We start from the raw sequence: 13,828 nt of genomic DNA on the forward strand, positions 1-13,828 counted from the left end.
GCTAAGTCTAGGATTCATGCTATCCCTTCACCGACATCTCAGTGAAGAGTCCCTATGCTGGACCAATTGTCTACCGCGCACTTAGACTTTAGAAACATATCTTTCTTCTAAGATGCGCAGAATTTTCAGCCTCAAGAGAGGTTTGCGATAGGAGTGTAATAACATACCTCTTGTATACTTGCAGAGAAGCTTTCTCCAGTGGGAAGTGTATTGTCAGGCAATTGTCAAGAGGCTAGTCGTCACATAGAATACAATCAGTGCTGAAAGCGCGGAATGTCGTAGGCGGTGGCGTCTATTTGAAAGGCTATCAGTCAATGCACATGAATTTGGAAATTAACACACTTTATATATATAAAAAAGAGATTAACTGTAGAAGCTTTGATAGGATAATGTAAATGCATCAAGGATATTAACATATCAATTTGGTACTTTAAATTATTTTTATTGGCAGTGTATAAATTATAAATAGTATGAAGCGTACAGGTAGTAAACATAAAATTTGTTTCGCACAATACAATAATACTTTAGTTTTGGTAATATTTTTGAAATAATAATTATTATTACGAAGAATGACTTGGTGGAATTCCTGAACTCCTGTTTGGAAGACTCAATATGACTTCTGCTCTGGATATCCTGACAGTTGGCTCTGGAACGAAAAGAGTAATATAAATTAGATACTTTAAAAATAAAAATAAAAACATAAAATCATAGATTATATAATATTCTTAGTTCTTTCAGTAAGAGGTAATTATTAAATATCAGCTACTAGTTTCGCTTCAAAATATGGGGGAAGATGCTATCATACATAGCAGCAAATATGCTAAAGCAGTGGTTCTCAAACTTGTCGTTACTGCGACTCACATTAAATAATAAAATGTATTTGTGGCCCACTTACTTTTATTCAAATTCGCATTGATATTTTAGGAAATAGTGATATATTTTAAAGCAGTTAAATTTTGCAAATGATATCTCTAATTCCACTTCGTTCGATAACAGTCTATAAGAGATATTAACATGAAATCTATTTGGGGATGTTGTGAACACCCCGAGCAACCACAAATGTTACAAAGTACAGATCGATGTTTAAATTTTAATAAATCCAAATTTAGTTGGTTTCTTTTTTATGTCTATTATGTAAATTTATGAATGTAGTGGTCCAGTTGTTTAGACCAGTGCTATTCAACCTTTTCTTTTCTCGCGTACTCGTAGACACAGTTAGCCATTTAATTGTGTTTCCCTGAAGCTGTTTTAAAAAATTAAATCGAAATGAACTTATTAAAATTAATACTCATGTTTTGTTGATTAAAAATAGGGGACAAATAAAACGACAATCAGCATGCCAATCAAAAGACTATTTAAAGGGGATAAACTGCACATCCGAAAAAAATAACATGGGAAATTTCAAAATTTTCTTCAACTACAATCATTCAATAAAAATTAGAAATACGCTTATTTTAGGATTACGTACATCCTTTGAATAGCACTAGTTTAGAAAATATCAGTCGGTGCCTATCGAGCAAATGTAATGTAAATTTCTTTCACAATACATGCATATGAAAGCGTACGCATGCACAAAGAGGGTTAAAGTGTTTTCATACAAAGGTAACAGAGATAATACTACTTCCGACGCAATGACTTACCCTCTGCCAGATTTTGACTCACCCACTATCTTCCCATCCTATCCCAGCATCTCTACTGATTGTTTAACAGGGCAGTGCCCTGTGTAACCCCTTACTTTTCGCCTCATTAACAAACACTTCCAATTTTCATTTTCTGAATAGTACTTCACAACATATGTTTCTGCATCAAAAAAATCATAATTGACAGTAAAACTTCTCGCGACCCACCAATGGGTCGCCACCCACACTTTGATAAACATTGTGCTAAAGCATAGAGTTTATGGCGTTCGAAGGAGGAACTCCAAATTTCCCTTTAAACGTTGTAAACAAATGACAATGCCGCAGTGTTGCCACGTTTTCACGTACACATACAGCAACAACTATGCTAAAGGACTGATTTTATGGCGTTCGAAGACGAGGCTCCGAATTTCCCCTCAAACGTTGTAAACAAATGACAATGCTGCAGTGTTGACACATTTTCACGTATACGTACAGCAACCACTATGCTAAAGGGCAGAGTTTATGGCGTTCGAAGGCGAAACTACGAATTTCCCCTCAAACGTTGTAAGCAAATCACAATGCTGCAGTGTTGACACGTTTCCACGTACATATATGGCAACAACTATGCTAAAGGACAGAGTTTATGGCGTTCGAAAGCGAAGCTCCGAATTTTCCCTCAAACGTTGTAAACAAATGACAATGCTGCAGTATTGACACGTTTTCACGTACATATACAGCAACAACTATGCTAAAGGACAAAGTTTATGGCGTTCGAAGGCGAAGCTCCGAATTTTCCCTCAAATGTTGTAAGCAAATAACAATGCTCCAATGTAGCTACGTTTTTACGTACACATACAGAAACAACTATGCTAAAGGACAGAGTTTATGGCGTTCGAAGGCGAAACCCCGAATTTCCCCTCAAACGTTGTAAGCAAATGACAATGCTGCAGTATTGCCACGTTTTCACGTACACATACAACAACAACTATGCTAAAGGACAAAGTTTATGGCGTTTGAAGGCGAAGCTCCGAATTTTCCCTCAAAGGCTGTAAGCAAATAACAATGCTCCAATGTAGCCACGTTTTCACGTACACATACAGAAACAACTATGCTAAAGGACAGAGTTTATGGCGTTCGAAAGCGAAACTCCGAATTTCCCCTCAAACGTTGTAAGCAAATCACAATGCTGCAGTGTTAACACGTTTTCACGTACACATACAGCAACAACTATGTTAATGGACAGAGTTTATGGCGTTCGAAGGCGAAGATCCGAATTTCCCCTCAAACGTTGTAAGCAAATAACAATGCTGCAGTGTTGCCGCGTTTTCACGTACACATTCACGTCGGTTTATGCGCAAAAGAAGCGACTAACCAATCAGTTGCGTCTATTTAGCCACACCTCTTTATCACACGTGCAACGTTACAATACAGTCCTTGCTTCATTCGTCTAGTCAACAATGCTATCACTTGTGACCCACACTCTAAGCAAGTACATTTTCGTTTTACTTGTTGTACAGTAGGAAAAGATCTTGTACATGAGTTATTTTCCAACTGGCCCATGTATATAGTAGGAGTACGCTTTTACAGTCAGAGAAGCAACAGCGAGAAACAAGTGGAGCAAACCAGGAGAGAGGAGGATGAAGTAGAGAAGTGTTGCCAGCGTACGAGTAAATTTATGGGTATACCAATAGTAAGCCTGCAAAACCATGAACTATTGATCTTTTTGTTTACTTGTTCTACTGCCGTTTGTATCTCTTTCTCAATGACAGGATTCTTGGCTATAACTTGTTATGTTTATGTGGTTTACTGAAGAGAGGAAGGAGCAAATTTTGACTTTACTGAAAATCCAGGGAAATAACTACCCCATGCGATAAAGGTCACCAACACCTAATGGCACTTTTGCCGGTAAATGTCGATCGACACGCGCTAGAGCGACACGTTGAAGGATTGCCACTGGTGTGCCACTGGCGGCAGGATTTCGTCGAGTCGAAACAGATATCTAGAGACAGGGTGTTGAAATTACCACCACATAGCAGCATGGACTTCATTTTGGTCCGCGTTCCTTCGATTCGTCACGGAGAGTCGCGAAGGGACCAACATGAACTATCGCCAGTTATGTGCATGCGGTTATTATTATATATTATTTTTTCTCACGAATTGTTCCTAAAGTGAGCTCCAGAGGTCCAGAGTAACCCCTGTCTCAATATTATGAAGTAAACAATCTTGAGATGAGTGCGTATAATTGTATGAATTTAGATGGCAAGTGTCGCTGATCACTTGAAAGTAAAAATGGGAGAATAATGAAATAAAGTAAATACACGCGCGTCATTTTGTTATAAAATTACACGGCGATCAGATTTCATCTGATCACAAACGGTTATCGTCGAATATACACGGTTACAGGGGCATTCAGTTTAACCAAATTAAAAGGACCTAAACGATGTATTCCTCTACAAGCGACATTTTCTTCATCACCTCCGTGGTCAAGTCGGAAGAGCACACACCTAGTAACCAAGTTCGCCCCCATCCCGGGGTACTTTTTTTAACTTTTTTAAAGTGTTTTCTTAGACTCACCTTAATGTAAACAAATCACGCATATAAGCGATTTAACATATTTTGGGGGAGTAATTTTGTGGTTCATTGGCGTTTCGTCGCCTCTCTGCCGCTGGTGGTATAATTTTCAAAACGGAAGTGGGGCCACCGCGGATCGTCGCTGCGGGGTCGCCAATTTTTGGCGAGATGTTGCTAGTTGCCCATCGGTGGTCCACCGCTGCTTACGGCATGGGATATTCTACATATTTGTTAAGGGAATTTGGTTTACCAACCACACTCCTTTATATTTATATATTTTTTACTCTATGTGTCTGTATGACCGACCGTCCGGGAGACAAAAAAATCATCAGGATTTGCTTCATTGATCGCCACCAACTTTAGTCGGGATCTAAAGGGCCAAAGCCTGGGAATCAAGCTCGTTAATGGAGGTGATCCATTCAAAGCAAGTGATAGAAGTCTTTTTTTTTTTTAAATTTTAACGTTGATCAGAATAGAGCCAAAACGTTACCATGTAACGGGAAGCGGTCTCCTCGAATCGATTACGCATGTCAAAAATATATATTTCATTTCCATTCTTAACTGTAGGCTAAAACTAGAAGTGATAGAAAGGTACTAAAACTTCCGGTTTTAAATATTGATCCACATTGAGCAAAAATGGTAAGAAATAGTGTAGAAAAATCGATTTAGCATTCTAAGAATAGGCACAATCTTCTCTCCTAACCCTTTATTCTAGCCAGAGGAGAACTCCTTCGTGACTAAGCGGTTAGCATACGGGGAGCTTTGGTGTGGGAGACCCGGGTTCAATTTCGGCGGGAGCTCATGTGGTTGGGATTCCACGTTAATCAGTAGGTTCCCGTCTCATATAGCCTCGCTGCTGAACGGAACGCTAAACTGAAAATCATCTCACCTCTATCCAGAGTAATCAGCCATTTCCAGTTTTAACGTTGATCGCAATGAAAACGGTAGCGAAAAACGTTTCCTGCAATTAATTTTAGCGTCCCAAGATTATATTTCAATTTCATTTTAATCTCTCTATTAGAACCGAAAGTGATAGAAATCCGCTTTCAATATTAACAGAGAAAATATCACTTCATACAAACCAAACACTTTCGCGCTGTGTACACGTGACACTAGTACTTCTTTCTTTCTTTTTTTTTCTAAAAATGTCCTTTCAATGGGGTTAGAGTAAAGATGATCATAATTATAAATGTTCTTCCACAACTAGAAAGTCACCTGGTTGAAATTGAGGCGCTTTCATATACTATGATTCTAAGTTAACCTCTTCGTCTTAATGCAGAAGTTTGTCATTTAGATACTTTCTATCAATTTTACTTGTTTTCTTTTGCATCCTCTTTTTCCTTCCACTATGTTCTAACTAGTTTACTCCGCTTAATTTTAACTATATTAAACACTGCTGTTCTCTTATTACTATCCCAAAAACTCTTACAATGTTCTTATTTCGTTATACGATATTTTTGTTTGTTACAGCCAGATTTCACGCACTATTATACAAACTACAGAGATCTGAAATTTTGTGCAAGCGGAATGCAGTATTTTCACATAACGTTTTTTTTCTAGTTTATAGTTTCATTGTAAAATTAATGCAAAATACACTTTTTAAAATAAACCAAAAAAATTCTGGTGCGCCTACTGCTTATACAACCCAACCCCTCACGTGAGAATGGTGGGTTGCACACAACTGGGAGTTCTCTTGACTTCATATCAATAGGTTTGAGTATTTATAAGAGATTTTATGAAATAAGTTTGTAGTAAGAGTAAAGAACCTGTTGCCTTCCACAATGTATTTTCTTTAAGAAAAAAGTTTATTTTTCATTAAATCATATAATCGCGTATCAGTTAAATTGGTTCTATTAATGAATATAATTATATACTAGGACTACATTGGAACATCCTCCATCAACCACTAACTGATTGAATGTAAAAGCATTTCAAACAAAAAGTTGAGTTGAGTTGATTTTAGTTTAGCGTCCCTTTCAGCAGCGAGGCTATATGAGACGTGGACCTACTGATTAACGTGGAATCCGAACCACATGAGCTCCCACCGGGAATCGAACCCGGGTCTCCCACGCCAAAGGCGCGTACGCTAACCGCTTAGCCACGGAGGAGCTCACCAAACAAAAAGTAAAAATAAATAACAGCACAAAAACATTTGAAGAATATTTTACATTGGAAAGGGGGAAGTAATTGTGGGGTAAAATGAAGAAATGGGACCACTACCAGGGTAATCACCATTTTTTTTTAAATACAAAGAACATTGCATTTTTCATAATGTTTACATCATTTTAAAGCTTGCACATTTATCTATCTTTCTACAAAATTGCAATATCAGTTAATATATTTTAGGGTGACCACATTCTGAGAAGCGAAAAGTAGGACACAAGTATAACAGTATATGATAGTTCACCGTGTCGGCAATACGCATGTCCTTATTTCATTTAACGTTAACCTTAAGTTTATCATTCATTTTTGTTAAAAATAAAAGCACTGAACAAAAGTATTGAAGGAATTCAACACAATTCCAAATGCTTTGATGAATAACAAAGCGGTTTATTTTTATAAGTGTACAGTGAAACTTCATGTTGAGCTACAGGTATATTTTTTATTGATTTTAGGAGTGTGATATTATTTTAAGGAATGAGAGATAATTTAGACCGACACGAGATAACTTCTACTTAACTTGGTTAGCATCACTGTCGTAAGTCGAAAAAGAAACTTTTCCTACTTTACCGATATCGCCGATATTTCAACAAACCCTTCTTAGTAAAAACAACCTATGGACTGAAATAGTGTTATATCACATTCGTCTCGTTGCCATTGTAATCGTAATTTTATTTTCTAAACAACATGGCCTAAGAACCTAAGTACAAAGCGAAAACAGTGACGTGTTAACATTCAGATTGCAAACGATCGAGTAGAAGAAACACTTGTATATGTTTTTTTATATTAAAAAATCCAATGAATGAAACTACGAAAACAGAAAAAGCAAGCAATTGGGTAAAAAAAAAATATGTTAGAATATTCAAACGTTGAAAGTGAAATGTTTCCGATGGTATCGCAGATTTTGTGACTTATACATTTGGATATTTCGTTAAGTGTCAAAATATACTTAGCTTACTTGTTACCGGATATTAAAAAATTCTACAAAAATTTTATTTAGTACCATCAGTATCACGCATTACATTCCAATCGTGTAGGTCTACAGAAATAGTATCTAAAACTATGCTGAACCACTCAAAATTGGATGTTTTCTTGTTGAACTGTCAGTATATATTTTTACTACAGAAATAGTGTCTAAAACTATGCTGAACCACTCAAAATTGGATGTTTTCTTGTTGAACTGTCAGTATATATTTTTACTACAGAAATAGTGTTTAAAACTATGCTGAACCACTCATAATTGGATGTTTTCTTGTTGTACTGTCAGTATATATTTTTGTACAGAAATAGTGTCTAAAACTATGCTGAACCACTCAAAATTGGATGTTTTCTTGTTGAACTGTCAGTATATATTTTTACTACAGAAATAGTGTCTAAAACTATGCTGAACCACTCAAAATTGGATGTTTTCTTGTTGAACTGTCAGTATATATTTTTACTACAGAAATCGTGTTTAAAACTAACCTGGGACTACTATTAACAATTCGAAAAAGAATTAATCAGGAACGTATTTGTGTTGAATCATTTCAAAACGTTAATTTAATGTGACTTTGGATTTCGGTTTTGTAAACGTATTTTGATTCTCTTGTCGAAACACAGTCAATAATGCTTTTCTGTTCTCTGAACAGAACCATTACGTCGAAATATATTTCGATTCTACTCTTAAAAGCGCACCGCATTTAACCTTTTATGTATGTTCTAGTGGCACAACTCAAAAGATTGTAGTTTACGGTTCAGGGAACAGAACCGATGTATCGAAATGTATAACAGAACAGAACCGAATTAAAATATCTATTTAGGTTCTGGCACAAGAACCCAAAATATTTTCAGCTCTGTTACTATTAACAACCCTAGTTAAAATCAAAGTGTATAATTTGCTTCCTTTCGTGCATTGTATCATTATACAATATTTTTGAACAGCAGAAAAATATCAATAGTGTTGTTTGTCTCCGTTTAGAGGTAAGGCTGAACACATAATACAAGTTTGAAATGGAATCCAAACCACAAGATTGCATTCAAATTTTTAAGTCTCTCACATCAGGAATTGAACTCGTAACCTCGTGGAACAAAGATGCTCTCCCTAGCCAGTAGACCACTGTGAAGAGTCGCGTAGAGATGTCTATAGCAAAATCTTTACTAAAGAAATCCGAGTTCACTTCCCTGAGAACTCATATGGTTCTGATTCCGTACCCGGGTTCGATTCCCGGGGTATAAACAAAACATTAATGCATTACGGTGGTTTGGATTTATCTTAAACTGTAGGTCAACGTCTCATATATCCTTGATGATGAAAGGGGACCCTAAACTTTAATAAGCAACCTAGGATCTCTTCATGGAATTCAAATGCCGGCTTTGCTTCATAGTGATGAACCATAGGATTTTATTAAAGACTTGCAATCCTTTGTATAGTCATATTGATTCTTCTCTGGTTATTCATTAAATTCTTAGAAAAGGAAATTCTCAACATAGTGCATTGACACTTACAGAAAAGAAAGAAAGAGTATATTAGTATCTATCAATAATAAAGAAGAAGTTTTTTAATAATTGAAGAAAATAATCTGTATGGGAAAAATAACGGAAGGAAACATCAATCCATACATATTTGCGTGAGCCATGAGGTCAGCGTTATGCCCTCCAATTTGTTTCGTTACCTGATCGCTGTTCCGACACCCGTGTCGCACGCAGATCAAGGTAAGCAACAGAGGTGTACGTACGCGCCTGGGAGAATGCTGAGGAAGGGGGGATTACGGAGAAGGAACCTTCAAATGGGTGGGCTATGCGTGGTAGACGTGAAATGTTTCGTGCAATCACAGGCCCAAAGTTGTAAGATTTGAAGACTGCGGCATTCCTTTGATGTTAGCGTCAAAATTATGTCTCGTGCTAACTCCGATAGAGTTGCGAGTCTCACGGAAATGCGACACTCTCTCTTTATCGTCTAAATCCCCCACCTCCCTTTGTACACGCATCCCTTCCACTATTCCGCCAAAGCATCACACTTCATGTAATATTTAGATGGTAGGCGAAATATGTTTTAAAAGATATACATTTTCAGATTCACTTGTGCAATTGTTTCAACTAAAATTAGTATGCATGATCCGCCTAGTCGCCCACATTCGCTCCTTTTTTTTTCTTCTTTTAAAAGCAAAAACCCTTTTACGTAATTACCATTTGACAAATGTCCAACTTTTATGCGTCAATTATGTAATGATTGCATAAAGTTTTCAAGAGGATTTTATGGATTGCAACAAGTAACTTAATTGTAAAGTATTTTGTCATATGTCGTGTGTTGGTTAGGGTTGCCATCTTTCCAACGCAAAATGTTGGGGTGTTTCATTTGCTTCATGCATTTTGTTACCGTTTCAAAGCAAAATGTTGGAATGCTTCACGCCTTTTACTACCTTTCGAAAGTAAAATGTCGGGACGCTTCATGTTTTTTGCCATCTTTCCAAAGTAAAATATTAGGATGTTTCATGCTTTTTACTACCTTTAGCAAAATGCCAGGACGCTTCATGCCTTTTACTACCTTTTCAAAGCAAAATGTCAGGACGATTCATGCTTTTTGCTAACTTTTCAAAGCAAAATGCCAGGACGCTTTATGCTTTATACTACCTTTTCAGAGCAAAATGCCAGGACGCTTCATGCTTTATACTACCTTTTCAAAGCAAAATGCCAGGACGATTCATGCTTTTTGCTACCTTTTCAAAGCAAAATGCCAGGACGCTTCATGCTTTTTACTACCTTTTCAAAGCAAAATGCCAGGACGCTTCATGCTTTTTACTACCTTTTCAAAGCAAAATATGGGGACACTTCATGCATCTATTCCAGGGAGCGGGGCAAGAAGTACCAGTTATTATTATTATTATTATTATTATTATTATTATTATTATTATTATTATTATTATTATTATTATTATTCCGCAATAATGTGAAGTCCTTCTATATTGAAAAGAGAATCATGTATAATTGACAAAAGGGAAGTGAGACAATTTTAATCATATAGGCTCTGTAAAATGGAAATGGAGAATTGCGGAAACTTCCTAACGAGGAATTGCATAATTTATACCGTTTACCAAACTTTGTTAGGGTAATCAAATCTAGGAGGCTCAGGTGGATAGGTCATGTAGCGAGAGTGAAAGAAAGTGGGAACACTTTCAAAGCTTTAAACTGCAAATCCAATTGCAAAACGACCATTAGGAAGACTTAGGCGCAGACGGAAGGGCAATATTAAGATGAATCTCGCAGAAAAACGAATACAAAGTAGAAACTGGATCCAGTTAGCTAAGGATAGAAGTCAATGGAGAGCTTTTGTGAACGCGACATTGAACCTCCGGGCTCCAAAGGCCATAGAGTTAGTTAGGCCTTATAAAATATATAATAAAAATATGGCCAATTTTAATAGTATGTAGACAATGTATTTATAGGGCTATGTGTTACATACCTAAATACGTGCAAAATAGCAAAAAAACTAAAATAGAAATAGTTAACTGTCTGAATAATTTAATATAAATGAAATGAAATGAAATCTTTGAGTTTTACGTCCCAAGTTATGCCGGTTGGGCTAAAGGAGACGGTGATGATGACTAATGAATGAAATGGCGGAATGAAGAGTGGGGGGAAACGGGAGAACCCCGAGGAAACCCACGCACACGGTATTTGTCCACCACAAAGTTCACTTGGCGAGGTCTGGGATCGAATCCGGAACCCCAAGCATCAGAGGTGAACGCTCTACCACTAAGCCACCGCGGTCCCTAATTTAATATAGTTTTTATTGTAGAAGCAGTACTGTTTATTATTATTGCTTGAGCTACTGCCACTCCCAAATCTACTACTCTTGCTGCTGATGCTTATATTTGAATGTAGGCCTATATCAAAGTATTGGTTATTTGTTGTTGCCTTAAGAAGGCGATCCTCATCAATTACAAAGTGAGGTTAGACTTTCTTTTGCCAGTTGTTGCTTCCGGTAATCCCACTATTGTGAGGTTTCTTCTTATTTCGAATGCTCCGTATAATAATGTGGAAACTAAGTTATAATAATAATAATAAGCAGTGCGTAGCTACCATTATGAGGTTTCCTCTTTTTTTATGTAAAAACAAGGTTAAAATAATAATAGTTACTAAGTTCATCAATAAATATGGAGGTCGGGACGCGGCACATTTTCTCCAGAATCGGGACGGATGGCAACCCTATAATGAAGTGTATGTGTGTGTGATAGTAATCAAAATGTTTGTTTATGGAACAGTGACTAATATTTTTTGAATTTATTCCTATTGAGTGGGCTACTTTTTTTCCCCTATTCTTGCCCACGAAACAAGATTTGAGGCTGTTTCGTATCGAAAAAGTGTCGTAAAAGTGCTGTATTGTCGCAAAAAGTCCTCGCTGCGCCTCGAAGAATCACTATGTGCTAAAACCACAACTTTTCAGGAGAAACGAAAAACATTCCGAACTTTAAATTTTGCCAAATATACACGGAAACACTTGAAGAATATAATAATATTGGTTCTACAAATATTATGCACTGGGCATTGTTGTAGCTTGCATCGGCAATATTATATTACTATTTTTGTGTGTAAGTAACACCTTTTGCGTCTTTATAAACACATAGAGGATTTGTATACATTAATCAATACGTATGTGATGAGAATCTTAAGCCATAATTTCAGTCTATAAGTTTTCATTGTTCTGGCGAAGCAATTGAATATCCACCTGTCACTGTATAAGGGACGGTGTCTGACAGCTTTCAGGTTTATTTGCACGGCATAACTCATTTTCGACAAAAATGTCACATAGCGGTTATTCGAGGCGCAGAAGATCTCTTTCTCGATATATATTAGATCACTTTCTCGTATGGTATATCCTGTCACGAAAATCCTGTCTTGCCTCGTCTCACACTAATTTTTTCAATTTCAAGTGAATGAGGAAGAAGGTAGCCTAACTTTTTAGTAAACCGAGAATTTCACTGATTTCTGCCACTTCTGATTTGAATAGCGGGTTAAAGAAAAGATGGTACACCTATTCTTAGAACGCTAAATTCTTTTCAAGAAACCGCTTATTGCTATGTTATCGTCTCTGCTATGTAGATCAGTGTTGAAACCGGAAGTTGTAGTCGATTTCTACTACTTCCGGTAATACTAGAAAGTTAAGAGTGGAAATGAAATGTAGTCTTGGAACGCGTGATCAATTGGAAGAAATTATTTCTCGCTATGCATTACCATACAGTGATCAACGCAAAAAAGCTTAAATTTTTAATTTCTACCAGCTCTGGTTTGAATATCACCTTCAAATGAAGGGGAAGGGCAGGGGAACACAATCGCCCCTCCCCTTGACAATACTCTTACGTCGGTGGATAGGGATGCGCATGAGACAAGATTTGTGGCTGTCTCGTCTCGAAAATGTGCTGTATAAGTTATGTCTCGACTCGAAAATTGTATATCTTACTATTGGAAGAGCCGTGTCTTGACTCGAATTTTGTCAAGAAAATCCTGTCTCGACTCGTCTCGTGCGCATCCCTATCGGTGGACAATCCCTTCTTCCTCACCCCGCCTACCCTGGAAATACCTCAAATAACGCTACTGCTTGAAAAGTGTACTCAATTCCTAATTTTTGACTCTCCACATTCTGACAAGATTTGGTGGTGATTCATCAAGTATTTCTTATGATATTTTGTCTCTCGGACGAACATGGTAAATATACGAAAAAGGAGTGTTTTGGTAAACAAATTCTTAAAAATTAACTGAACAGAACAAATAAAACAATAGGTATATAGAACTCTAAAATGCTAACATCATAATAAGTATTCTAGTAATGTAATGCAATCAGCGAAGAATTACAATTGTTATAGTGTAACTTCAGAGGTTATTTTCAGGAAAGAAGAAAGATTTAGAGAGTGAAATCCGTCATGTATTTTGGAATAGCAGTCGAGGAATTGATCCAGAACCAATCTGTTTTTATTAATTTTCGCAAGCATCGTGGTCACAATGCTTGACGTCCAAAGCACGCGTCGCGTTCCACCTCCTATCTTGGAACAATGGAAAACTCCTGTCTTCGAAACAGTGCATGAAGAAGTACAATTCAAAAATCTTGAAGTTTAGCAGAATTCACCAAACTCTGTCACACGATGTTCTTAGTTTTTCCTGATGCTTCAGCAAGATCCAAGAATAGTGTTCTCAAGGAGTTAGAGGTCTGCACGGGCCCGGCCCGGCCCGTGAATTTATAATGCGAGGCCCGACCCGAGACCGAAATATGTTTTAGCATTTAGGCCCGATACCGGCCCGACCTCATGTCACAATCAAATGAGCCAGAAATAAGCCCGAATTACAGAAACTTAATTGTTAACACAAAATTGTATTTTTATTTACAGCAATTAGCGGTTTAGGCCTAATTTTGCAGTTGTCCTTTATAACGTCTCCAGAAAGAACAGTCCAATAAATATCGTTGTACAGTATATTTACGAAGTTAGGCCCGAAAAGGCCCGAGAAAT

The 13,828-nt window shown here is 37.0% G+C and overlaps 1 protein-coding gene across 1 annotated transcript in view; it reads right to left on the reverse strand.

The window, feature by feature from the left end:
• Positions 1–428: 428 nt before the first annotated feature.
• The window catches only part of LOC145664067 (synaptogenesis protein syg-1-like), a 997,265-nt gene continuing 983,865 nt past the window's right edge, over positions 429–13,828 (reverse strand). The window contains exon 13 of the mRNA XM_081730408.1: positions 429–646. Within this exon, the coding sequence (XP_081586534.1) occupies positions 561–646 (86 nt within the window). The 3' untranslated portion in view covers positions 429–560. The remainder of the gene's footprint in view (positions 647–13,828) is intronic.

The sequence above is a fragment of the Thermobia domestica genome, chromosome 11 (assembly GCF_964235325.1).
Source record: "Thermobia domestica chromosome 11, izTheDome1.hap1.1, whole genome shotgun sequence".
NCBI classification, from domain to species: domain Eukaryota; kingdom Metazoa; phylum Arthropoda; class Insecta; order Zygentoma; family Lepismatidae; genus Thermobia; species Thermobia domestica.